The 20,832-nt window shown below is 42.2% G+C and overlaps 2 protein-coding genes across 2 annotated transcripts in view; one reads left to right on the forward strand and one right to left on the reverse strand.

Moving 5' to 3' along the window:
- Positions 1 to 3,081: 3,081 nt before the first annotated feature.
- Positions 3,082 to 20,832, reverse strand: part of ncf4 (neutrophil cytosolic factor 4) — a 28,725-nt gene continuing 10,974 nt past the window's right edge. The window contains exons 6-10 of the mRNA XM_076729066.1: positions 20,084 to 20,132; positions 9,931 to 10,029; positions 6,956 to 7,107; positions 6,611 to 6,676; positions 3,082 to 3,311 (exon numbers count right to left, since the gene is read on the reverse strand). Of these exons, the coding sequence (XP_076585181.1) occupies positions 3,104 to 3,311; positions 6,611 to 6,676; positions 6,956 to 7,107; positions 9,931 to 10,029; positions 20,084 to 20,132 (574 nt within the window). The 3' untranslated portion in view covers positions 3,082 to 3,103. The remainder of the gene's footprint in view (positions 3,312 to 6,610; positions 6,677 to 6,955; positions 7,108 to 9,930; positions 10,030 to 20,083; positions 20,133 to 20,832) is intronic.
- pvalb7 (parvalbumin 7) overlaps positions 10,021 to 20,832 on the forward strand; it is a 35,725-nt gene continuing 24,913 nt past the window's right edge. The window contains exon 1 of the mRNA XM_076729065.1: positions 10,021 to 10,236. The gene's annotated coding sequence lies outside the window, so the exon portion shown is untranslated. The remainder of the gene's footprint in view (positions 10,237 to 20,832) is intronic.

Consider the following 20,832-nt stretch of genomic DNA (forward strand, 5'->3'; position numbering starts at 1 on the left):
CCAAGGTCACATCATTGTCATTGTGTTTGTCAATCTCTGGAAAGAGGAATATCTCACTTGCTCTTTAGAAATGAAAAAGGCAATAGATGTAATTGGAAGCAGTAATATGTAAATAAAGTTATTACACAGACAAACTGGTTTATCAAGGACATGTCCTCTTTATCCATTTAATTCCCTGTGTACTTTAATTTGAATCAAAGTGTGTGTGCTCACTTGTGTGTCTTTAGATGAGTGTGTTTATGTGCAGAGTCTGTTGCTTACCTCAAGGTTTGCTTCTTCTGTTTCTAGTGCTTTCAGTCCACAGACATTAATACAATCTTACACTTTTTTGCATATCAACATCTGAGTGAATGATAAAGATGTGCCTCCACATCAGTGGCATTCATGCAATGTGCTGAGTCTCACGGGATCAGATCATCACCAAATAACCAATCAACACCTGAAAAACCACCATTTACACCAACATGTGTCAAGGGAGCCCGGCTGTATGAAAGGGTGGAGAATTAACTGTTTTAGCTGTTCCAAAAATAACTGTTGTTTTGGACTCTGTATGTTTAAATTTGCTGTCATATCCAATCTATCACAAAATCAACATGCATATGTTCATTCTGGATTTGTCATTTTTCCAATCATGCCTACTCCTAGAAAAGAAGCAAAATACACACCTGAATACTCAATATATTAAGGGTGTTTATACTTAAGTCTGGGCAAGTATCAGTCGCCTCTGGTGCGATAAGCAACTCTTAAAGATGCATTACTTCCACATTGCCTGGGAGAGGTTGTTAAAAAGGAATATGAGGGGAATAACTTTGCATTAGAGATGAGGAAAAAAACTGTCCTGCCAGCAAAGGCAATACAGTATTTGAATATCCTGAGGCCAGTGTGAATGAAATGCAGACACATGGGTAAAATGTGAATGCATGGTGTGAGCGAGGTAGAGGGTAGATTGTAAATTCAGGTTTTCCCCTGCAGCACCAAATACAGACACTAAATGTCTTGAGGATCCATAGAGAAAGAGGTGAAAAAGTCAATACAGTTGCTAATAGGGTTGGAGCAAACATTTATTTTCATTACGTTGAGAGTGGAGATTCATTCTCAACCTTGGGTACAAATATCTACGGTACACATTCTACATGCAAGGTCCAATTACTTAGCTTATCCTGGAGCTTTCGTCTGAATCCCATGGCCTTCTTCCTCTTTATCACCCATTTACAGGAACCTATCATCACGTTCCCTATAAGTGCTGAAAGTCATTGACGGCTGAGCAAGTCCCATACTCAGAAGAGGACTGTGGGATATGGTCAAAAGCTCCTGGAATACTTAACTGACCTTGTATTTTGAATGTTTAGCACAGATTTTCATTGTTGATTATTATTTTTGGTTGTTGTTGCTGCTGATCAATCAATTACTCTTTTTGTGTATAACATGCCAGAAAATAGCAAAAAAAAAAAAAAAAAGAAGAAGAAGAAAAAAGGACACTACAGTCCTGAATCCCATGTTGTTGTCAGATTTCTTTTTTTGTCACACCAACAGCTCAGTTTACAGTCATATAAAACAAAGAAAAGCAACAAGTTGTCATAGCTGTGAAGCTGAAACTTGCAAATGTTTGGTATTTTGCTCGTTAAATTTACGGTCTTTCTGTGGTTGAATCATGTTTTTACACATGTATTCAGATTTTTGAATGTGTACAAGAGTCTTTATATGTATATGATGTGCTTACTCAAGGAATAATTTAAATAGCCTTTTATTAATGAGTGAAATGAGTAAGAATGAGAGCCACACTTCCTCTGGTTCACCTCAGGTATACCTCTTTTTTTTTCTTTTTTAACTAAACTCCTGACCTGCCAATGTGTGAGGTGATCTGTCGCCTGAGGTTTTCTTTGCCCTGAGCTGAGGCTCTCAGGCTAACACTGCGTATACCCAGTTGAGTAATGCTCTGCTTCTCCAGTTTTCAGCAACTTCTATCAAGAAAACAAACAAACAAAAGACTAAAGTGAGCAAAATGTAAAAATGTTATTAGTTTATTGCTAAGTCAAATGTGTCAGTGAAACAACAGTGATATGTTAGTCATGAATGAGGCCGTGACTGAATGGAAAAGACAAACCACACACAGGCAACATCAGAAACAATATTCACTTACTCAAGTTCATTGTTCTGATATACATAAGAATACTAAATGTTTGGGCTAGTTGATTTCTGGTTTTGCAGGTTTGGTCCAGTGCATGAGCTTATACCTGTTTGATTTTACGCAAACAGCTCGAATTTGTCATCATGAGATATTCTAGCAAGTTAAAAAGTAGCCTACATCAGCAACCTGTGCCAACAGCGCTAAATATAACTTGTATTGCATTAGTAATAAGAAGTATAACAAAGTGGTCAGGTCGACGACGCAACCAACATTAAAATATGTTGTATATGAAACACTGAATATTACTGGTAAACTGCATGCTACAGACTTTTTTTTTGTGTGTGTGAAGGATAACGAGTTCCAGTGCCATCACATCCCTTTTCATAAATCCAACACTGACTGTCTTCTGTGATTATTAACCATTCTTCCATGCTGAAAACACTTATTGTTGTGGTTAGCATGGCTGTTAGCCATCCACGAGCAATCCATGATGCCTTGGCTTGAGTGTGTCAACCAACTAGAACCTGTGTTCCTGACTTGTTGACCAATCAGAGGCTGTGTTTGACTTGTTGACCAATCAGAAGCTGTGTTTGACTTGTTGACCAATGTGTTTCTGACTGAGCGTGTGTTTCAGGTCTAATCTCAAACGCATTGTGCAAAGGAGTAAAGTAACATATAAATACATTATACAATCATATAACATATGATATAATTGTCTATTTGTAGATAACACTTTTATATTTTCTCAAGCTGGAGAAGGCCGAAACTTTAGAAGAAGAAAAGTTGTGAGAAATAAAAACATGGTGGTAACTCAGATCCTGTGGTACCACTCCACTCTCATTATTTTCCACTCATGAGCAGATGAGCAGTTATTACTGGTCAGGTCTGGTATTCGGCTTAATATCAAACTGGTTTGAAAATGTTTACATGGACCCAAACTCACTAAATGTCTCCTTCCCTATTCTTTTCATTCTCTCAGGCCTCAGTGTTGTAAACAGAAAGGTCAGAGATCAAGGTCACATGCAGTTCCCATGGAAACTGATTGACAGGTCTCTTGACTTTGCCCTGCTGCCTTCTCCCCTCCTTGATCATCAGCTGGACGTCCTCGTCATCGAGGATACGGATGAGGTCGCCTTCGGGATCGCGGTAGTTCAGGGCGATGTCTTCCACCTTGAAGACGTTCCTGAAGAAAGACAAGGACGAGAAATGACTTCAAGGGGTGACTTCAGATATTTAAACAACATGTTTGGGTTTTTCATGTAGAACATGTGTGACTCAGGTTCATACAGAGATCAAATTCAAAGATCAGCAAAAGCAGCTTTTTCATATTTGCTTAATCAAGCTGTCGAATGTGATACTACATCGAGTGAATGTAATTATGCATTAATTTATCAATACTTCTTTTTTTCAATTCCTATTTTATTTTGTCTCACTTGTATTGCTTTCATTAGGTTTTGTCTTTTATTATCATCACCATCATTTTATCACTATTGTGCGGGGGTTCTTATTTAGACTGCTCTATGAGAATAAACATGCTTTTATATGTTTCTTTTATATTAAGTGGTTGTGTAATGTTAAAAGCCATGAACATATTTAATGACTGCATTAAAGGAACGCCCTGCACCATGCTTCCAGTGAAGGAAATGACTGGCCCCACAAGGCCTTTGTTGATATATTCAAGTTTAATTAAAATTTTGCTCTGAAAATTATCACCAAGAAAACATGTGCCGGACCAAAGGAAATGGGTAATGAGTGCAGATATGAAGTTTGACAACGGCAGCACCTTCTCTATATTCACATTCTCCAACATAAACAGACAGTTTGTGTATGGGAATTAATAAGAGACAGACACAGAAATAAAGAGAAACAGTCACAGTTAATGAGGGTTACTGCAGGAGTCCTGGAGGCACAACATGATGAAGTATTACATCTGATGAAGGACATGCAGAAAGGTACTCAAAGTGGCTTCCTGCCACCAGCAATGAAAGGACTTTTTAGAGGGCATGCATTTCCAATCTGAGTCCTGTAGAAAATGAACATATGAGGATCTCTCTCTTTTAGTGCTGGTATGGTAATGTACATACTCCGATACAAGAGTAGTTATTCAGTAGTATCACAAGAAGTATCACAGTATCACCATATCATACTGTATCGTTCACTTGTTGGCGTAACAACATCCTATCGTTACACACAGCAACAACAAGCATGGCTGAAAGCGAGAGTAACGCTGCCACTGGCTCCATGGTTGAAGAGTTAGCGCCAAAAAGGGGAGCGACTTCAGACCTTCAAAAGATCAGATTCACAACTACTGCAATGTAAGAAGTGAAAGACGGCTGTAACAACAAAAGGGGCAGCACCACAAACTTATTTCACCACCTCGAGCAGTAGCACCCGGCTGAATACGAGGAGAGATGTCTGTGGAGATTCTCTCTCATCCAGGTCATGGTTATCCACAGAGGGTTGAATCATGGGCAGCTGGATTTGGTTGTAACTTGAAAACGTTTCTCTCATCCTCTCAGTTCGAACTGATGTTAGCGCTCCCGTCAGTGCACGACGGGAGCCAAAAATCCTGCAAGGAGAGCTCAGCTATTGTGAGTTCTGAACCAAGCAGAAAATGTGCACTGGCTGACAATAGCATCACCGAATCTTTGGCAAGACACACTCCACACTTGTCAGGAATAGCATTATTGCAGAAAAACCTAGAAATATTGTGATTTTATTTCAGGGACATATCGCCCACCCCTGATCACCACCAGCAGCACTGACAAAGCCTCTCTCTGCTAACACTGATACTGTGAGTGTGATCGAATGTCAAAATATTACATGTTAAAACGTATTAATGATAATCTTGCAAATTTATAATCACACAAGGAACAAAATCAGTAATAATCACACGTTGATGTGATTCTGCATGAGAGCTGATCAAATTCACTGGTTTTATCGCATTTTATTTTGATTTATTTCATTATCTAGTAGCGGCATTTTAAGTTGCTGCCCTCCTTCCGCTACAGCTTCCTCTTTCCTCTTTCACACGATGCAATGCTCTCTTCTCTTTTCCTATGTACTTTCTCCTCATAGCTTCACCACCACCCTCTCCTCCCCCATTCTCTTCATTCTCCCCCTCCCTTTATCAGTGCTAAGCCATATTAAAACTCAAGACCAGGGTCTCATCCATTCTACTCCAGGGCACAATACGCCTGAACACAGAAAAACAATAATGAGCAGATAAGCAGAAGAAATGAACTGATTATGGATGGGGAGGGCTAATCACCACAGCGCTCACCTATCTAAATTACTAGATAATGAGAGATAGAGGGAGAGGGACAATGAAAGAGAAAAAGACAGAGAAAAGCGGATATGATGGTGTAATGAGCGTATGTATCTAGTGATGGTGGTGCAGGGGGGGTGGGAGGAAGTCGGCGGTCCCGCAGGAACTAATTTGACTAACTGTGATGATTGCCAACTGGCAATTTGCAGGTTTGCTGTGCACAGCGGCTAAATATGCTGCCCCTCAGGGCAGGCCGGTGAATTAATGGACTCATCCTTGTTTGCGCTGGAAAAAATACGAATGGAGTGAAAAGGTAAAAGTGTCATCACAAAGGTCAGCAATCACCTTACTTCATCGCTGCATCTCCAGGGGGAACATGAGATAAGGAATTCTGCTCTGCTGGGCAAAGATTTGAGGACAAAATGCTTTAAATTGCGATTTTAAATCACCATCTTTTTAAGTCTAATTTATTAAAATGGATTCACACAAAGGCTTGACAAAGCCGAGGTCAGAGATTCAACGATTAGTACTTTTTCACTGATGTAATTATGTGACATAAAGAAAAGCGGGAAATGGGGAAAGGGCTTACATAAGATTCTTAATGTGATTATGATGTGCTGATTCAAAAATAGTGTAATCGTCGCCTGCTTTGCTGCCTTCACTTCAAGCCTTCATCAAATATGTCAGTTTCATGTTCCATTATCACGTTTCCAGGAAGGTGTTGTAATTCACTCACAGGTGTGAGGTTGCATACAGTCACTGTCTCCTTCACAGCAAAACAACAGTCAGCTCTTAACACCCACAAAATTGATCCTCATGTTTCTCTCAATCACTGTTTGCCACATGGGTGTAAATGAAATAAAAACATGACATGAAACACACTTTTGAAGGTCCATCAAACCTCCCCAAAAATGGCTCCAGTATTATCAAAGACGGTGATATTAAAGGTCCAGTGTGAGGATTTTAGGGGGATCTATTGGGAGAAAGTAAACATTCATAACTATGTTTTCAGAAGTGTTTAATCACCTGTTAATAAGAATCTCTGCACTTTCGTTACCCTAAAACAAGCTTCTTTTCACTAATAAACCACCAGTTCTACAAAGCATCTTCCATGTTTTTTGCGTTTTTAGGGGCCACCAAAGGAGAGAGCGAGGTGAGGGATTCGGAGTATGCAACCTCACCACGAGATGCCACTAAATTTGGTGCACGCCTACCTCATACGAGACAGCAGGTCCTTGTACGACGGCTGGATGGTGAGGTTCTCTTGTACACACACATCTCTGGAAGAAGGAACACACAGTCATCTAAAGCAGATTTACAATCCACTTAAAAAAATACCTTTAATTTCTGAGGGAACGCAAAAAAATATTCAAATTGTTACAGATTTCTACAATTTCTAATGTAGACCTTTAAATGCCTTTAAATGCATTACAAATGTTTCTTTTGCATACAACTTTTCTGATAGAATCATCTAACAACAGATGTCCTGCGTACTCATCGATATCCAAATGACGGATTATGTCATAATCACACACACACACACACGCCTCGGAACAAACCTGGTGTCGACTCCATTGGGGGTGAGCAGGAAGCAGCGCAGGCAGCTGTAGGTGTGGCCTTCGCCCTCACCTTCTGTGTCACTCTCAGGGAGGGGCTTGATGATCTTCACAAAGGACTGTGGGAAAATACCTGTCTGATTGTTCACTGTGCCCTGAAGAGAAGACGGGAGGACAGATGAGAATATAAAGAGACGATGAGAAATGCAGGACGAGTCCCCAAAGGCGGAGCGATGGGGGGCGGATGCAGTGATGAGATGGGTTGATGATATAAAGAAGGAACAGAAGAAAGCAGCGCGGATGTGCATCGAGAGAGAAGTTTCCCAGACTAATTATCCTGTTCATAAGATCCTACTGATGTTACAAGCACTCAACACAACAATCTAGCCTTTCTACTGCACCCTTGGTGTCTGTGTGTGTGTGTGTGTGTGTGTGTGTGCGTGCATAAACACTCACACAAGCAAACTGTTTTACAGCCCTGATTCCAAAATAGTTAGGGTGTGGCATAGCACATACTTAAAGCAGGATGTGATAATTTGCTCCTCATGCACTTCATTGATTTTTGTAAATATCTGCTTTTTCTGAATTTAATGGAGCAACACGTTTCAAACAATATGGGACGGGAGCAACTAAAGACTGGGAAAATTGTGAAATGCTCCAACAACACCTGTTTGGAACGTTCCACAGGTAAACAGGTTCACTGGTGACAGGTGACGGTATCACGCTGTAAAAAGCCACATTAACACCTCATGGCTGCTCAGTTCAACCACTCTCTTTACTGTTGGCCATCGACTCTGGCAGCTTCACCGAGTGCAGGGATGCAAAACGTGCACATGTTCAAGGAAAGGGGGCACATTTAGAAAACGTTCACATTTAAAGCCCAAGCTTTTAGGCAATAACAAACTATATTAGTAATAGTTGTTCAGTGTAAGAAAAGTCACATTTACTTCACAGGACAACAAAGGACAACCTGAGTGATACATGTATAAATGACTGTCTGTGGAGAGAGAGGCTGCAGCAGAGGGGTTACCTTCTCATTCCTACAGCTGTCAGGCTGTCCAACACACAGTTCATCATTTTAATAAGGTCTCAGTTTTAAATTCTACCTGTGAGTCCTGTTTTGAGAGCCCTGAAGCTGTTCAGGTGTCTCTCCACTGGTGTGTTTGAAACGTTTACCTTGATGCGCCACTCTTGCCAGTTGGATTTGTCACGTTTTCCACCCACAGCCACTCTGTCCACTGACTAAATCAAAGGCACTCAGTCAACTTTTCACAAGTTGCAAGTGTTACATTAACCTCACCCAACCCCCCCCCCTCCCAAAAAAAACAAAAGGCTTGCTACTAGCATGGCTGCAAAGTTGCCAAAAAAGAACAACAAAACAGTGTTTTGCAGTGTTGTGTAAGGTTATTATTAACAGCCTTTTCTGTTACGATTTTTTGGATCCCTCTAGAAAGCTAGGGGCAGGATAAGTGCATCGTCCTCCTCCTCCATGTTGATTCTCACTCTCTCCCACCACATCAGCTTCCACCTCCTCCCTCTCCCTCCCTCCCTCTCTCTCTCTCTCCCACTCACCCACTCCCAGCGTCTCTCTCACACTCATATCTCAACACCTTACACATTTGTGTTTCCTGATCTTGCTTTAAGTGCTTTCTGTGACAAAGCACAATTTCTGTCACAACTATTTGCCGGCACCGAAGTTCCAGTGTTGCATTTTTATGTTGAGCAGCTAATTAAAATGTCCCACATCCCGTTTTTGGATGTCTTACACGTGACACTTGCAGTGTGTAACCAGGACATTTTGTTCATTAAGTAATTGTTCCTCTGAAGGAAACTGGAGCAGGGCGCCTCCAATCACACCGGCGGAGATACTTTATGGTCACTGTGTTCTGCAGCTGCGACGTGGGGATGACACGAGTTTTAACTTTTATTTTTAAAGGCGCATTATACTCTGTAATTAACTTTTTGACTGCTGTTACTTGTGGGGGGAGTGTTTTGTGCATTTAAAACATTTGGCAAGGTAAAGATAATAAAGTTAAAAGTAAAAAAAAACGGAATAAAATAAAATATATATACCCTCTATGGCCAAAAGTATGTGGACACTGATATTTTTGATTACATCATCCAAACCACTGACATTCATGTGCTGCTGAGACAGCCTCCACTCTTCTAGGAGGGGTCTGCAGGGTTTTGCCCACGTTAAGCCACATGTGCACTAGTGAGGTCGGGCACTGGTGCTGGAGGCCTGGTTCACGCTCCGGTTCATGGATGGAGTTGAGGTCAGATCTTCCACACAAAACTGGGAAGATTGTCTCTTTATAAGCCCATCAGCATCCATAACCTCATAAAAAGTACACAAGTGTCGCACGGCATGAAGGCGGTCCGTGCAGCCTCTTGCAGACAGAGTACATACATTTTGTGTCATGCATCTTTTGGAAGAGAAGTGGTCCTGTAATCCATTCTGGTGGCAACACAATCCCCACCTAATCTCCTCGTTTATCTTTTCATTCAGTCTATTACTTAATCCCTTCACTTTTCTGCCTCCCTCCATCTCTCTCGTTCATCTCTGCCTCTTCCCTCCTTCTCTCCCCCCTTTTGCTCTTTTTCTCCATCTTTCTTTGTTTCCTTCTCTCCTTCCCTTCAATGTTCTCCATCTCTTGCCATCACCCTCCTCTTTGGTTCTTTCTCCTCACTCCTCCCTCCACCGTCCCAATCAAGATGCCTCCTTCTCTTTTTCCATTTTTCTATCTTTCACTGACTTTTTGGCTCATGTCCCCTCTCCCCCTCCACCTCCTCCATATCTTTCCCATCTCTCCCTCACTCTCATCTGTCTTTCTGCCTTCCACTCTCCCACTCTTTCCCTCCCTTTCTCCTTCTCTACATCTCTCCCTCCCTCTCTCCCTCCCTCCCTCTCTCTCTCACTCTCTCTCTCTTTCTCTCCCCCTCCCTCTTCCACTCTCCCACTCTCTCTCCGTTCTTACCTCCAGCCAGTCGGCGTTGACTCGTTGCAGCAGGAAGATCACCTCTCCCCTCTTCAGGTTCAACTCCGCCTTGCCGTTGCCGCGAAAGTCAAACATCGCCTGGGACGCGCACACAAATACACACACAGAAAAGAGACCCACACACACATACACACACATACAAACACACACACATACACACACACACACACACACACACACACACACACACACACACACGGCCAAGTCAGTGAGAGGAGAGAGGAACGACGGAGGAGAAACGGACACACTTCACACAGAGAGAGAAGAGACGGTGAGAGCGGACAGGTAAGACTTCACACACTTTTTGGTGTGAGTGAGAGAGAGAGAGGCAGAAGGGATGCTGGATTTTTTCAGTTTGACAAAGTTAAGATTCATGAGCAAATTAGAGTCTTGATACACAAAAGGAGTGAAGTTTGGAGAGTAAGATGAATGTGTGTGTGCATGTGTGTGTGTGTGTGTGTGTGTGAGAAAGCGAGACAGAGAGAGTGAAGGGATGCAGAGAAGACAAGAATGAATTTATTTACTGTAAGAGGAAATATTTGTGAGGAAGTGAGAGGATTGATATGAAAAGAAATGAAACCCTGAGGTGTGTGTGTGTGTGTGTGTGTGTGTGTGTGTGTGTGTGTGTGAGTGTGTGTGAGAGAGACAGCAGAAAACAGAAAGGGCAAAAGAAAGAGAGGAAATGAGAAAGAAGAGATGCTAGACAAAGATCACTTCACGTGTCGTTACACAGCTGTTCTGTGTTTCTCTGGAGCAGACACCATCTTTGCAAGCAATGTGTGATATTTAATAATATTGGTGAACCTATTGTAAGCCTCTGAAAGTGTGTGTGTGCGTGTGTTAGGACTCATCATCATCAACAAATATGTAAATGTTTTCACAGTGTAATGTTACATTTATCATGATATAAAACAGCAAATCTCACATTTGAGAAGCTGTAACCATCAAATTTTAAGCATTCGTGCTTGATCAATGACTGAAGTTGTGAGTTATGTAAACTGTCAATCGCTCTTGATTCATCGATTAACTGGCCATTTCAGCACTACATTCATGTATGCAGCGCAACTAAAATACAGCTATTTTTGCATCAGTGTGAGTGTGTGAAAGAGTGTGTGAAAAAGTGTGTGTGTGTGTGTGTGTGTGTGTGAGTGAGTGGATGTCTGTGGGCGATGAAGTAGAAAGCTTATGAGGAGTCTACAAAAGTGGTACAGCCTGAGGAGATGCCACGCTGCAATGCAAGGGTGTGTGTGTGGGCGTGTGTGTGTGAGTGGGGGGGAAGGATGCTTGAGCATCCTGGTTAGCATCAGTGGGTCTGGAATTAAAGCTTGCCACAGCTGAATTTGCATTTAAAGTAGAGCTCAGTAGAGTCACTACTGATGCTTTAAACATTTTTCTGTCCTTTTGCAGAGACTCCTCGAACAGACAGATGATAAAGTAGCCTCTTATATACACACACACACACACACACACACATATATATATGAAAGCTTTTACAAATGCACAACCATACACACACACAAGCTACAATACTCATCTCACAGTAACAGTACTGTTACTGTGTAACAATAAATCCAACCTGATGTGCACATGTGCCGCAAAGCAAGCACACCTGCACACTCTTCCCTTTGAGTACCTGCACACACAAGCAGCTCAATGCACACACAAGTTTGAGAGAAGGAAAGAAAGAAAGAAACAAGAAAAGAAAGAAAGAAAGAAAGAAAGAAAGAAAGAAAGAAAGAAAGAAAAAGAAAGAAAGAAATTAACCACAGTAGGAGAGCAATCAGTAGAGACGGTGAACCTAATGAGAGGTGGAGAATCAGGAGAGGTACAGCGAGACCAAAAAAGAATGCCGAGTGGTTAAAGCAGTGGGAGGAAGGTGAAGAAGAGGAGGAGGAAGAGGAGGAAGAGGAGGAGGAGGAGATAAGAAAAGTGAAAGTTTAACAGAGGTACAGGGCTGCAGAGCGCTGACAGATCGCTGCTGTTTTCATGTGGTTGTTTCAAAGTGAACGACTCTGTGTGATAATCATCACAAGACAGTGACAGAGTGACTGACTGACTGAATGACTGACGAGTGCGAGTGTGAGTGCAAGTGCGAGATAAACTTACAGTTTTAACCCTTTGATGGACAAATCAGTGAATGTATATTAACTATAAGTCAAATGAACAATGCACACATTGTGGCTCGTAGCAATGAACCCACACATGATCATGGACTCTACTGTTCCCCTCAACTCTACTCTGTGTTTTAGAATCATTTAGCACATTGTTTTGTTTTTTGTGGTCTGTAACTTTATTGTTGTGGTTCAGTCTCATCACTCTTACCATCACTGTTTCCAACCACAGGAGGCAGCACAGCAGTTTTCAGTGAAAAAGCTCTTGATTAACGCGGCTTACTCTAAACTACCTGCCCAGCACCAAATGACAGAAGACAGCGTGGATGAGTACCTGGAGAACATAGTGAGCATGTAGCGGCTAAAGATGCACAAGTGGGCTGAGACCAAATTAGTGCTAAAAGGACAGCGAATGTTTGTGATTTGCTTGTGCAGGTATGAACACAGGAATGGCACTCGAACCAAAACACTGAGACTCCTTGGAGGAGGAGGTCTCAGTCTGGTCTCAAATAAACTCTGAGGGGGTTCGTTTGTGGTGGGAACGTGATCCGACCTGTTAGATGTACCCTACAAGTTCAAGTGAAGCAGAAGCAGCCCCCAAAAGCCAGGTGTGCTTTTCATAGTGGGATACAGATGAGCTAATTTAACAAGTGCTAGCAACTAGCCAGAGAATGAATCGAGGTCAGACCTGGAAGTGGTACGACAGTGCAACACAGTACAGTACGTTGCGTTCTTGCTCTTGCCCTGAACACATCTGACCATTGAGCAGAACCAACGTTCTCACGTGGCTTGCAGTGCTGCATTTTGGCTTGCCTGGATTTTTCTCTGTGTGGCAGGAAACCAAACCAAGGGAAGAAACACACCACTCAGACCAGAGCAAACGAACTGTAGGTGTGTAAACGCCCTTAGTTCTGAAGCGATAACATTAAGTGTGCTTGAATAAATTAACCACCGGGGGCAGCAAACGCACTTTGAACAGCTACTCAGAAATGCAACAGGAGACCAACTCAGCTAACTGCTTACAAGGAGGCAAAGCAATTATGGGCAGTAAAAAAGACAGCGGGCAGCAACTAGAGCTCCTCATCAGAATACTCAGCGTCAGCTTTTTCTTTCCATCACACCCAGTGCCTGCATGCATCCTTTCCTTTGAACATGGGTACGCAATGTGAATCCTGCACGGCTATTGCTGAAAAATGCTGCAGCCATTAAGATTGACAGATTGACGTGTTGAAAAACGTAAGGATTGCACCTTTAAAGTCAACGTCCAAGTGCATATGTGCCTGTGTGTGAATGAATGAGTGTGTGTGCAGGGAGTGTGTGTGTGTCCACAGAAAATGAGACAGAGGCTGATGGCAGATTAATGAAGCTGGGGAGTGAGGGAGCGGGCTGGATTAACAATCTACTGAGATTACCCTGACCCTGAGGACACATACACGCAAATGCCAGTACACACATACACACACACACGCTGAATTCAGGGCTGCTATTTTTAATGCATTATTCCAGCCGCTGTTTTATTGTAGTGTTGACCTGCCGCTGGCTGTAATTTATAGATGTGAAAATGTGTTTGAGGCGATAAGATACTATCTCCAACACTAACACTAAATATGATGTGACAAACCAATTCCCCCTCTCTCAATACCTCCTTTCATCTCCCCCTCTCCATCTCCTCACCATCATTGTTCCACCTCTTCATCCTTTAACTTGTCGTTTTCGTTTGTGTCTGTTTCAGTCAGTTTCTTTCATCCAATTTGTTATTTTTTCCCTCACTGTCTTTCTGTGTCTCTACTAACAGCTCAGCCAACTAATCAAGTGGTTGACTCGATGAGCGACCTATAACAACTGTGCTGTGAGCGATACAGCGGTCAATTGTATGAGTGCGTGCTATTTAAAAAGATGTAGAAAAAGAGGCTCTTGTGTGTGTGTCACAGACTGCTTTTTAGCATCTGCCAAGCAAAAATAACCTGAGATAAAGAAAAGGATAAAAAGGGGAAAATCGGGGAAAACAATCAAAAAGAGGAATTTTGTAACAGTGACACCTTTAACAATGTCTCACACTGCAAAAACGAGACAGAAACACAGACGACAGACAAAAATACACTTTCATGCCGAGTGAAACTCCATCATAAAGCACTGCTAGACGATTTCTGATTGCAAGGGGAGTGTATATTGTCTCCTTTCTCCCTAATGAATCAGAGGGACACTTTCAGTTGACGCTTGTTGCTGCATGTACGAGAAGTTGAACTGATGTTTTTGGTGGACTGTTGTATCAGCCAGGAAAACACAATACCAGACACAAGACTAGATGTTTTTAGCTATAGGTTGTGAATTCACAGGTCACCTGGTTGCTTCAGCTAATAAGAACGTTAAAGTTGTAGTTTGTACCATTCTAATAATTGGAGCAAGGCAAACACTAGAGGAATAGACACGAGAAGTGGTATAATCAGTCAAAATATGTGATATCACCTGTGTGGGTGTCGCATAGGTGCGCAGAGCCTTTAAAACTTTAAGATGTAGGCAGCAATTATGAAACCAAGCTGTCACAATCTGGCCAGATGTCAAGATCTGTGGGCACGATTTGTTTGGTGGACTAACAAACATGCAATTCTCAGGCACTGCCCTTTAAATCATAGAGAAAGAGCTTTATTCTATGATTACCCACACAGATCAGAATTCAACGCAGCCACACTGCATCCTTTCCAATCTGTCTGTGTGGAACACAATGACCTCCTTGATGACATTTTCATCATTTGACCAGCCAAGCGAAGCAAACAATCAGATCATTCTGTCTTCTCTCACTAAATATACACTCTAATTTATCCAGAGCAGGTATTCTGTGTTGGTGTCCCTACTGTGCCCAGCGAAGGATCAGCCTCTAAATGTAGCCACACAACCCTTGGGTTCAGCCATGCCCGGCAGCAATCATCCGGTACAATTAGACTCGCGCCGACCCCGCCTTAATGAGCTTGTTAAACCCTCAGCTCGTTAGTCTGGCAATAGGGAGGTGGAGATGAGAATTGGGCTTTTTTTTTTTTTTCTCTCTCCCTGACGTTTAATGAAAGTGTATTTTTTCAAGCAGATGGCCCACTTCGTAGATGGCCTGGAGTGAAGGATCACAGGAGGATATGCTTGAATATCCATACAAGAATGAGCACAGGTTGCACAGGATGTGTATCTGTGTGTGTGTGCAGGTCACATCTGCCTCTCAGCTGTCACACACAGAAACTACAGCGTGCACTTTGGTGTTACAACACAGTTTTTACAAACAGATCTTTGGCAAGTTAAAGCTGAATTCATTTATTTTTTTGACTACTAAATGTCAGAAGACAGAAGCCTTAAAACGTATAAACTCATGGCTAACATGTTGGCAAGAAATTGCATTTTCAGACATTCAGTAAACACAGTGCAGGATTAGCGTTCATTTGAGGTCATATTTCTGGTGAACTGATCACCGCAAGTCCAACAGTTACTCCTCTTTTGGCTCTGCTTTGGTCCCCACCAACTCCTGAGAAAATCAGATCTGGGCTAGCTTAGCAGCCAATGGTCCACTAAGTTCGTAATCTAGTCTCCATCTTTGTGTGCGCCTGACAGGCAGAGTGCAGCGGTTCTATCCGAGCTATCCTGCAGAAGACAGCTTCCTGCTGCTGCTGCTGCATACGAGGCTAATGAGAGTGGTGAGAGTGCACCAAACAATTAATTTGCTGTGAGACCAAAACAGTGAGCTATCACTCGCTGAAGAGCTCAGAAGAACCTGCAGGGTTAAGGTATAATTCTCTGCAGTTTCAGCACTGTGACTCACCTCTTATTTTAGACAGTCGTTGATATATTGTTAATATAAAAAATGGAGTGGTGAGGCTGTGTAAACTCAGCTAACATAGACTCATTTAACCTGCTAACATATGAATGCATGATCTTAAACCTTCAGTTTAAACTAGGTGCAGAGAAACATGTCCACTGAGGTAAACTGGTAAAAAAAAACAATGATTCTGCTGGTCTCGAATTTCTTCTATCAAACTGCTAAATAAATCTTTAGATATTGCATTATAATGGTTTGCATCCACATGCACCAATAAACCTTTGACAGCTAAATTTCAGTTCGTAACACAGGTAAAAGTGAACATCTGAGCTGCTGGTTCCTGGTGAGGATCAGTACAAAGCATACCTGCATATCAGCCTTTGTGGCTCGGATAGGTCTTTATCTAAACTAGATCTAATTTCTGCTCTAATGGCTCTCACTGCAAAAGAAGACAGGCTGAGCCTCGGTCGATTAGGAACTGCTTGATTTTCAATTTTCTAATTTCATGAGGTTTTCACTTGAAATTTTGCCATTTTCCCATCTTTTCGCCTCTCTGCCTCTCTTCTCTCCTTTATCTATTCCTGCTTCTTTGCCTGTCATTCCCCAATTTTGCCACGTCAGACAAACCATCCCTTCAGCTTGAGCATCACTAAAATCATGCAAACCGAGAGCAGCCTGTCCCATTGACCTTGTTTGAAGCTCATAGTGCCACAGCCAACAACAATTACTCATCATGCTGTTTGGGGCTAAGCCTGAGCTAATACTACGTGAAGTGGAATGAAGTGTTGTAGCGTAAACACTAACGCTTGCACCAGCTCTACTGTGACAAATGCCTGCGCTGTCCTCTTATCCATCAGGCACAGACCAGCCATTGATCATTGTTTGGACGGGGCTTAACAGCCACTTCCCCGCCCTGATAAAACACACGGCAGGACGCACACAAAAACACGCAAACACACAGATGAGCACTCATTTTTCTCAGAGAGAAAAAGAGAGAGCTAAAATAAATGTTGAGTAGGCTGGCTGCTTCGTGAGTAGAGTACACCAATGTTTTACTTCTGTGTGGGAGGGAGGGGAGGCAGAGAGAGGGGGAGGGAGGAGAGAGTAAAATGGTGTTGTTGCTCTTAGTTTGGCAATAAAACACCACTGGAGTGTCCAGAGAGACACAGTACAGTGTGTGTGTGCATGTGTGTGTGTGTGTGTGTGTGTGTGCATGTGTGTGTAAAAGAGCTGTACCTTTTTCTGTGCCGTGGAAGGTCAGGAAAAGTTAAATGCTTTTCCAAGGGGATAAAGCACACAGGAGTTCAAGAGCTGCAGAAACATACACACTTCACCTGCAGACATCTACTCACATTATAGGCTATATACAGTATAAACAGCCATTTATGGAAAAGGGGAAAAAAAAGAAAAAGAAAAAAAAGGGCATCAAACACACAAACATTCACACTGCAAAAAAATCTCAAGCTTATTGAGGCACGTGTGTCTGTAGCTGTATCCTAAAAAGCGTATTTTCCAAGAACAAGTATAAGAAAAATCTGCCACCACATGAATGAATGAATCAGGGCATTAACTGATGATTATTTGCATAATTAAACTGTTGATTGTTTTCTCGATGAGTCAATGAATAGTTTGGTCAGCCAAAATATACACATGCACACATACACAATACGTGACTGCAATGTTGTATAAATATTGTCATTTTTATATGATTGTGTTACATGTATGAAACTGCCACTATTTTCTATGCATTCAATTTAACTTAGGCACTTTTGGTAATGATGATGTGTCATAGTAGAAAAGCCTAACAAGGAGCAGGCGCTCCACAATTAGCCTTGGCCTGATATCCTATGTGGAATACATAATGCAAGCTGTTGCATTGTTTGTTGAAGTGTGCCTGACAAATAAGCTAATAAATAAATAAAACTCAAAGCAAAGGCAGCAAATTCTCACAATTTGATCATTTTGCCTTCAAAATGACAAACATTTAATAAGTCAATTGTTCGTCAGTCAACTGATTCATTCTTGCAGCTCTAATATAAATACTACAACCTGTCTCCAACAGAAAACTACTCGTCTCAACATTTCACAGGAATGAATAAAAGAACATAGATGAACGCTGGATCACTCTGAAAAGTTACATCTGATTTCTGAAAATACTTGACATGAGTAGATTTGCATTTGAAAGAGTATGAAATACATGCTGCACTGCCAGATTTATGACTGTTTTAAAGCTGCAAAGTACTTCATGCACTTCCCAGCATGGAAGAGACAAGTGCACAAATGCACATCCGTGTCTTTTGATTTAACTGATGGTCGATCGAGGGGCCAAACAAGGGCTGAACCACGTATAGTACACAAGTATATTATGTGTACAAGTATACAGTGCATATAAGGCACTATTCTTGATCTTCTTGAGTATACCTGATAAAGACGTAATGTTTCAGTGCTGTAGCTGCACTAAATAAATGAAAAGAATGTGTGGGCGCCTTTCTCTAAAACTGTCTCCACTAGTTTTATTAAAATTAAACTTTAAAGGCTGAATTACAGTCAAAAATTACTTAAAAGCCCAGTGTGTAGGATTTAGTCTCAGTGACGGTTTGTCCTTTCTGGGCTACTGTAGAAACATGGCAGGGAAAAATGATGGACTCTGAGCTCATTCTACGGTAATTAAAACAAAAATTCTTATTTTAATGTGATTATACATGAATGGAAACACACGTCTTCATACTTCTGCCATATTCTGCCAATAGCCCTGCTTAAATGTCACACACTGGTCCTTTAATAAGAAGGGGATATTTGCAGTGCAGGTACACACCCTAATAACAGACATGAATTTCCCTTGGTTGTGAATTCCCTTGGGGATGAATAAAGTATCTATCTGTCTATCTGTAAAGACCACAGTGCATACATACAGGTGAAGTAATGGTCGTCATCCATCAGTCTGACTGTACTATCAACATCATTACTCCTACACAAACAGTATTACTCACAGTTACTTCAAGGCACTACTGCTTTACTGTAAAACAGACACTTATGATGACTGTAATTAAGCATGTGCATGTGTGTGCTCCTGTACTTCTACCTTTGTGAGGACCAACTTGAGTTTTAGACTAACAAGTGAAGACATTTTTGGAAGGTGAGGTCATTTTGGTCGCTCCTGGCTTCTTCAAAGAGCTGTCTGAATTTAGACTTTGTTTGACTTAGGATCGCGGTGAGGGTGAGGTCAGGGTAAGTTTTGGGGTCAGGCATTTAGGTGTGATGGTTAAAGTTAGCGTCAGGGTTAGGGGATGTGTTTGTCTATGAGGGTCCTCAGAAGAACAGAAGTACAAACACATGTGTATGTGTGTTTAAAGGTAAGTCTGGGATGGTGCTGATTGCACAGAGGATAAAAGCCATTTTGTGCCTCCTTGGAGAGTTAAATTGGCAGGTCATTACCACTTTAACCTCTGACCTCCCTGCATTCTCCTCCTGCACACCTGCGTCTGAGCAACACCAGCTCCACAACTTCACAAGACACCCCCCTTCTAGAGAAAACGACCACAGAATATAAACACTGTTTGTCTCCGCTTCTTTACGGTGTCAGAGGAGAGGGTGTGCGCAGAATAAAAATGAGAGGATGTGAAGGAGAGGAAGAGGAGGGGACGAGAGGGGATGAGAGATGGTCGCAACCTTGAAAAGACACAAGGAAGAAAGGGCAAACTTACAGGTTGTTTAAGGGGAAGGGTGGGAGGGGAGGGAGTGGGGAGGAGGGGGTGAGAGAGGCTTAATATGAAAGGAGAGATAGACACAGAAATTAAAAAAGGAAGTGAAGCGAGGCGGGAACTATTGATGAGGTCAACAGAGTCACGGGCAAGAGAGAGGAGAAAAAGAGTGACACAACATTTGACAAATGAAGTCATCCTGATTGATCCGTCACATCAGTCAATGTGTGTGGTGTTTCTTTTGCAGAGTGTGTTTTTACATGTCTTTTTTGTAATGCAGTGCCATGGGCAGGACTGTGTGTGTGTGTGTGTGTGTGTGTGTGTGTGTGTGTGTGTGTGTGTGTGTGTGTGTGTGTGTGTGTGTGTGTGTCACGCCAGGGGTGCTGACAGGATCACATGGTGTTTCACAGGGTGATGAAGTGCATTCTGCGTGGTGGTTTGACTAAAAAGTTGCTACTCTGTGGGTGGCCATGGAGACTGTAACCAAAGCAACAACAACAAAAAAGAGATGTTACTCCACATACCTCGGCCCTGGGGGAGGAGAAGAGGTCCATCTTTGGTTTGACTGACTTCCTAAAAGACAAAGAGGGCCAGAGATAAGACAACAGGTCATGTCGTCGCCCACAAATTCTGCAGATGTGCTCGCTAACAGGATGCATTATCTCTTGATGGGAGTTCAAAATGTGACCATTAAAGGCTGAAACTTTGACCTCTGATTATAATTCCTGTCAGACCCAATCTGTGGAGCCACGCTAGCAGCATTGTTCTAGAGATACCAGTGTCAGTCAGCTTGCCATGAATGTTTGTATGGACATTCATGGTCCCCAGCAGATGAATCGGATTGGCCTTGGTGACCCCCTGACTCTTGTAGCATCACTGTGTTGACTTTTCTGGTTTAGAGTGTAGTGTTTCGCCAACCATTGGAAGTATTAACATGCAATTTAGTGCAGACATTACTGCTCCCCCTCAGGATGGACTGTAATGACATTTCATGTGTTCAATAATTTGGTCAAAGCCCAAATACCTGCAAAACATCCATCCCATAAGTCTCAGCTCTACTATGTGTTTTGTGCTAATTAGCAAATGTTAGCATGATAACGCGCTAAACTAGGATGGTGAACGTGAACATTTTAGCACGCTGATGTTAGCATTTAGCTCAAAGTGCTGCCGTGCCTATGTCCAGCCCCAGAGGGCCACTGGCATGCCACTTTCATAAAGGTCAGTGCAGTGGTGTCCTAAACACTACACCTATATATTAGGAATGCTGAACTTT

The sequence above is a fragment of the Chaetodon auriga genome, chromosome 4 (genome assembly GCF_051107435.1).
Source record: "Chaetodon auriga isolate fChaAug3 chromosome 4, fChaAug3.hap1, whole genome shotgun sequence".
Lineage (NCBI taxonomy): Eukaryota > Metazoa > Chordata > Actinopteri > Chaetodontiformes > Chaetodontidae > Chaetodon > Chaetodon auriga.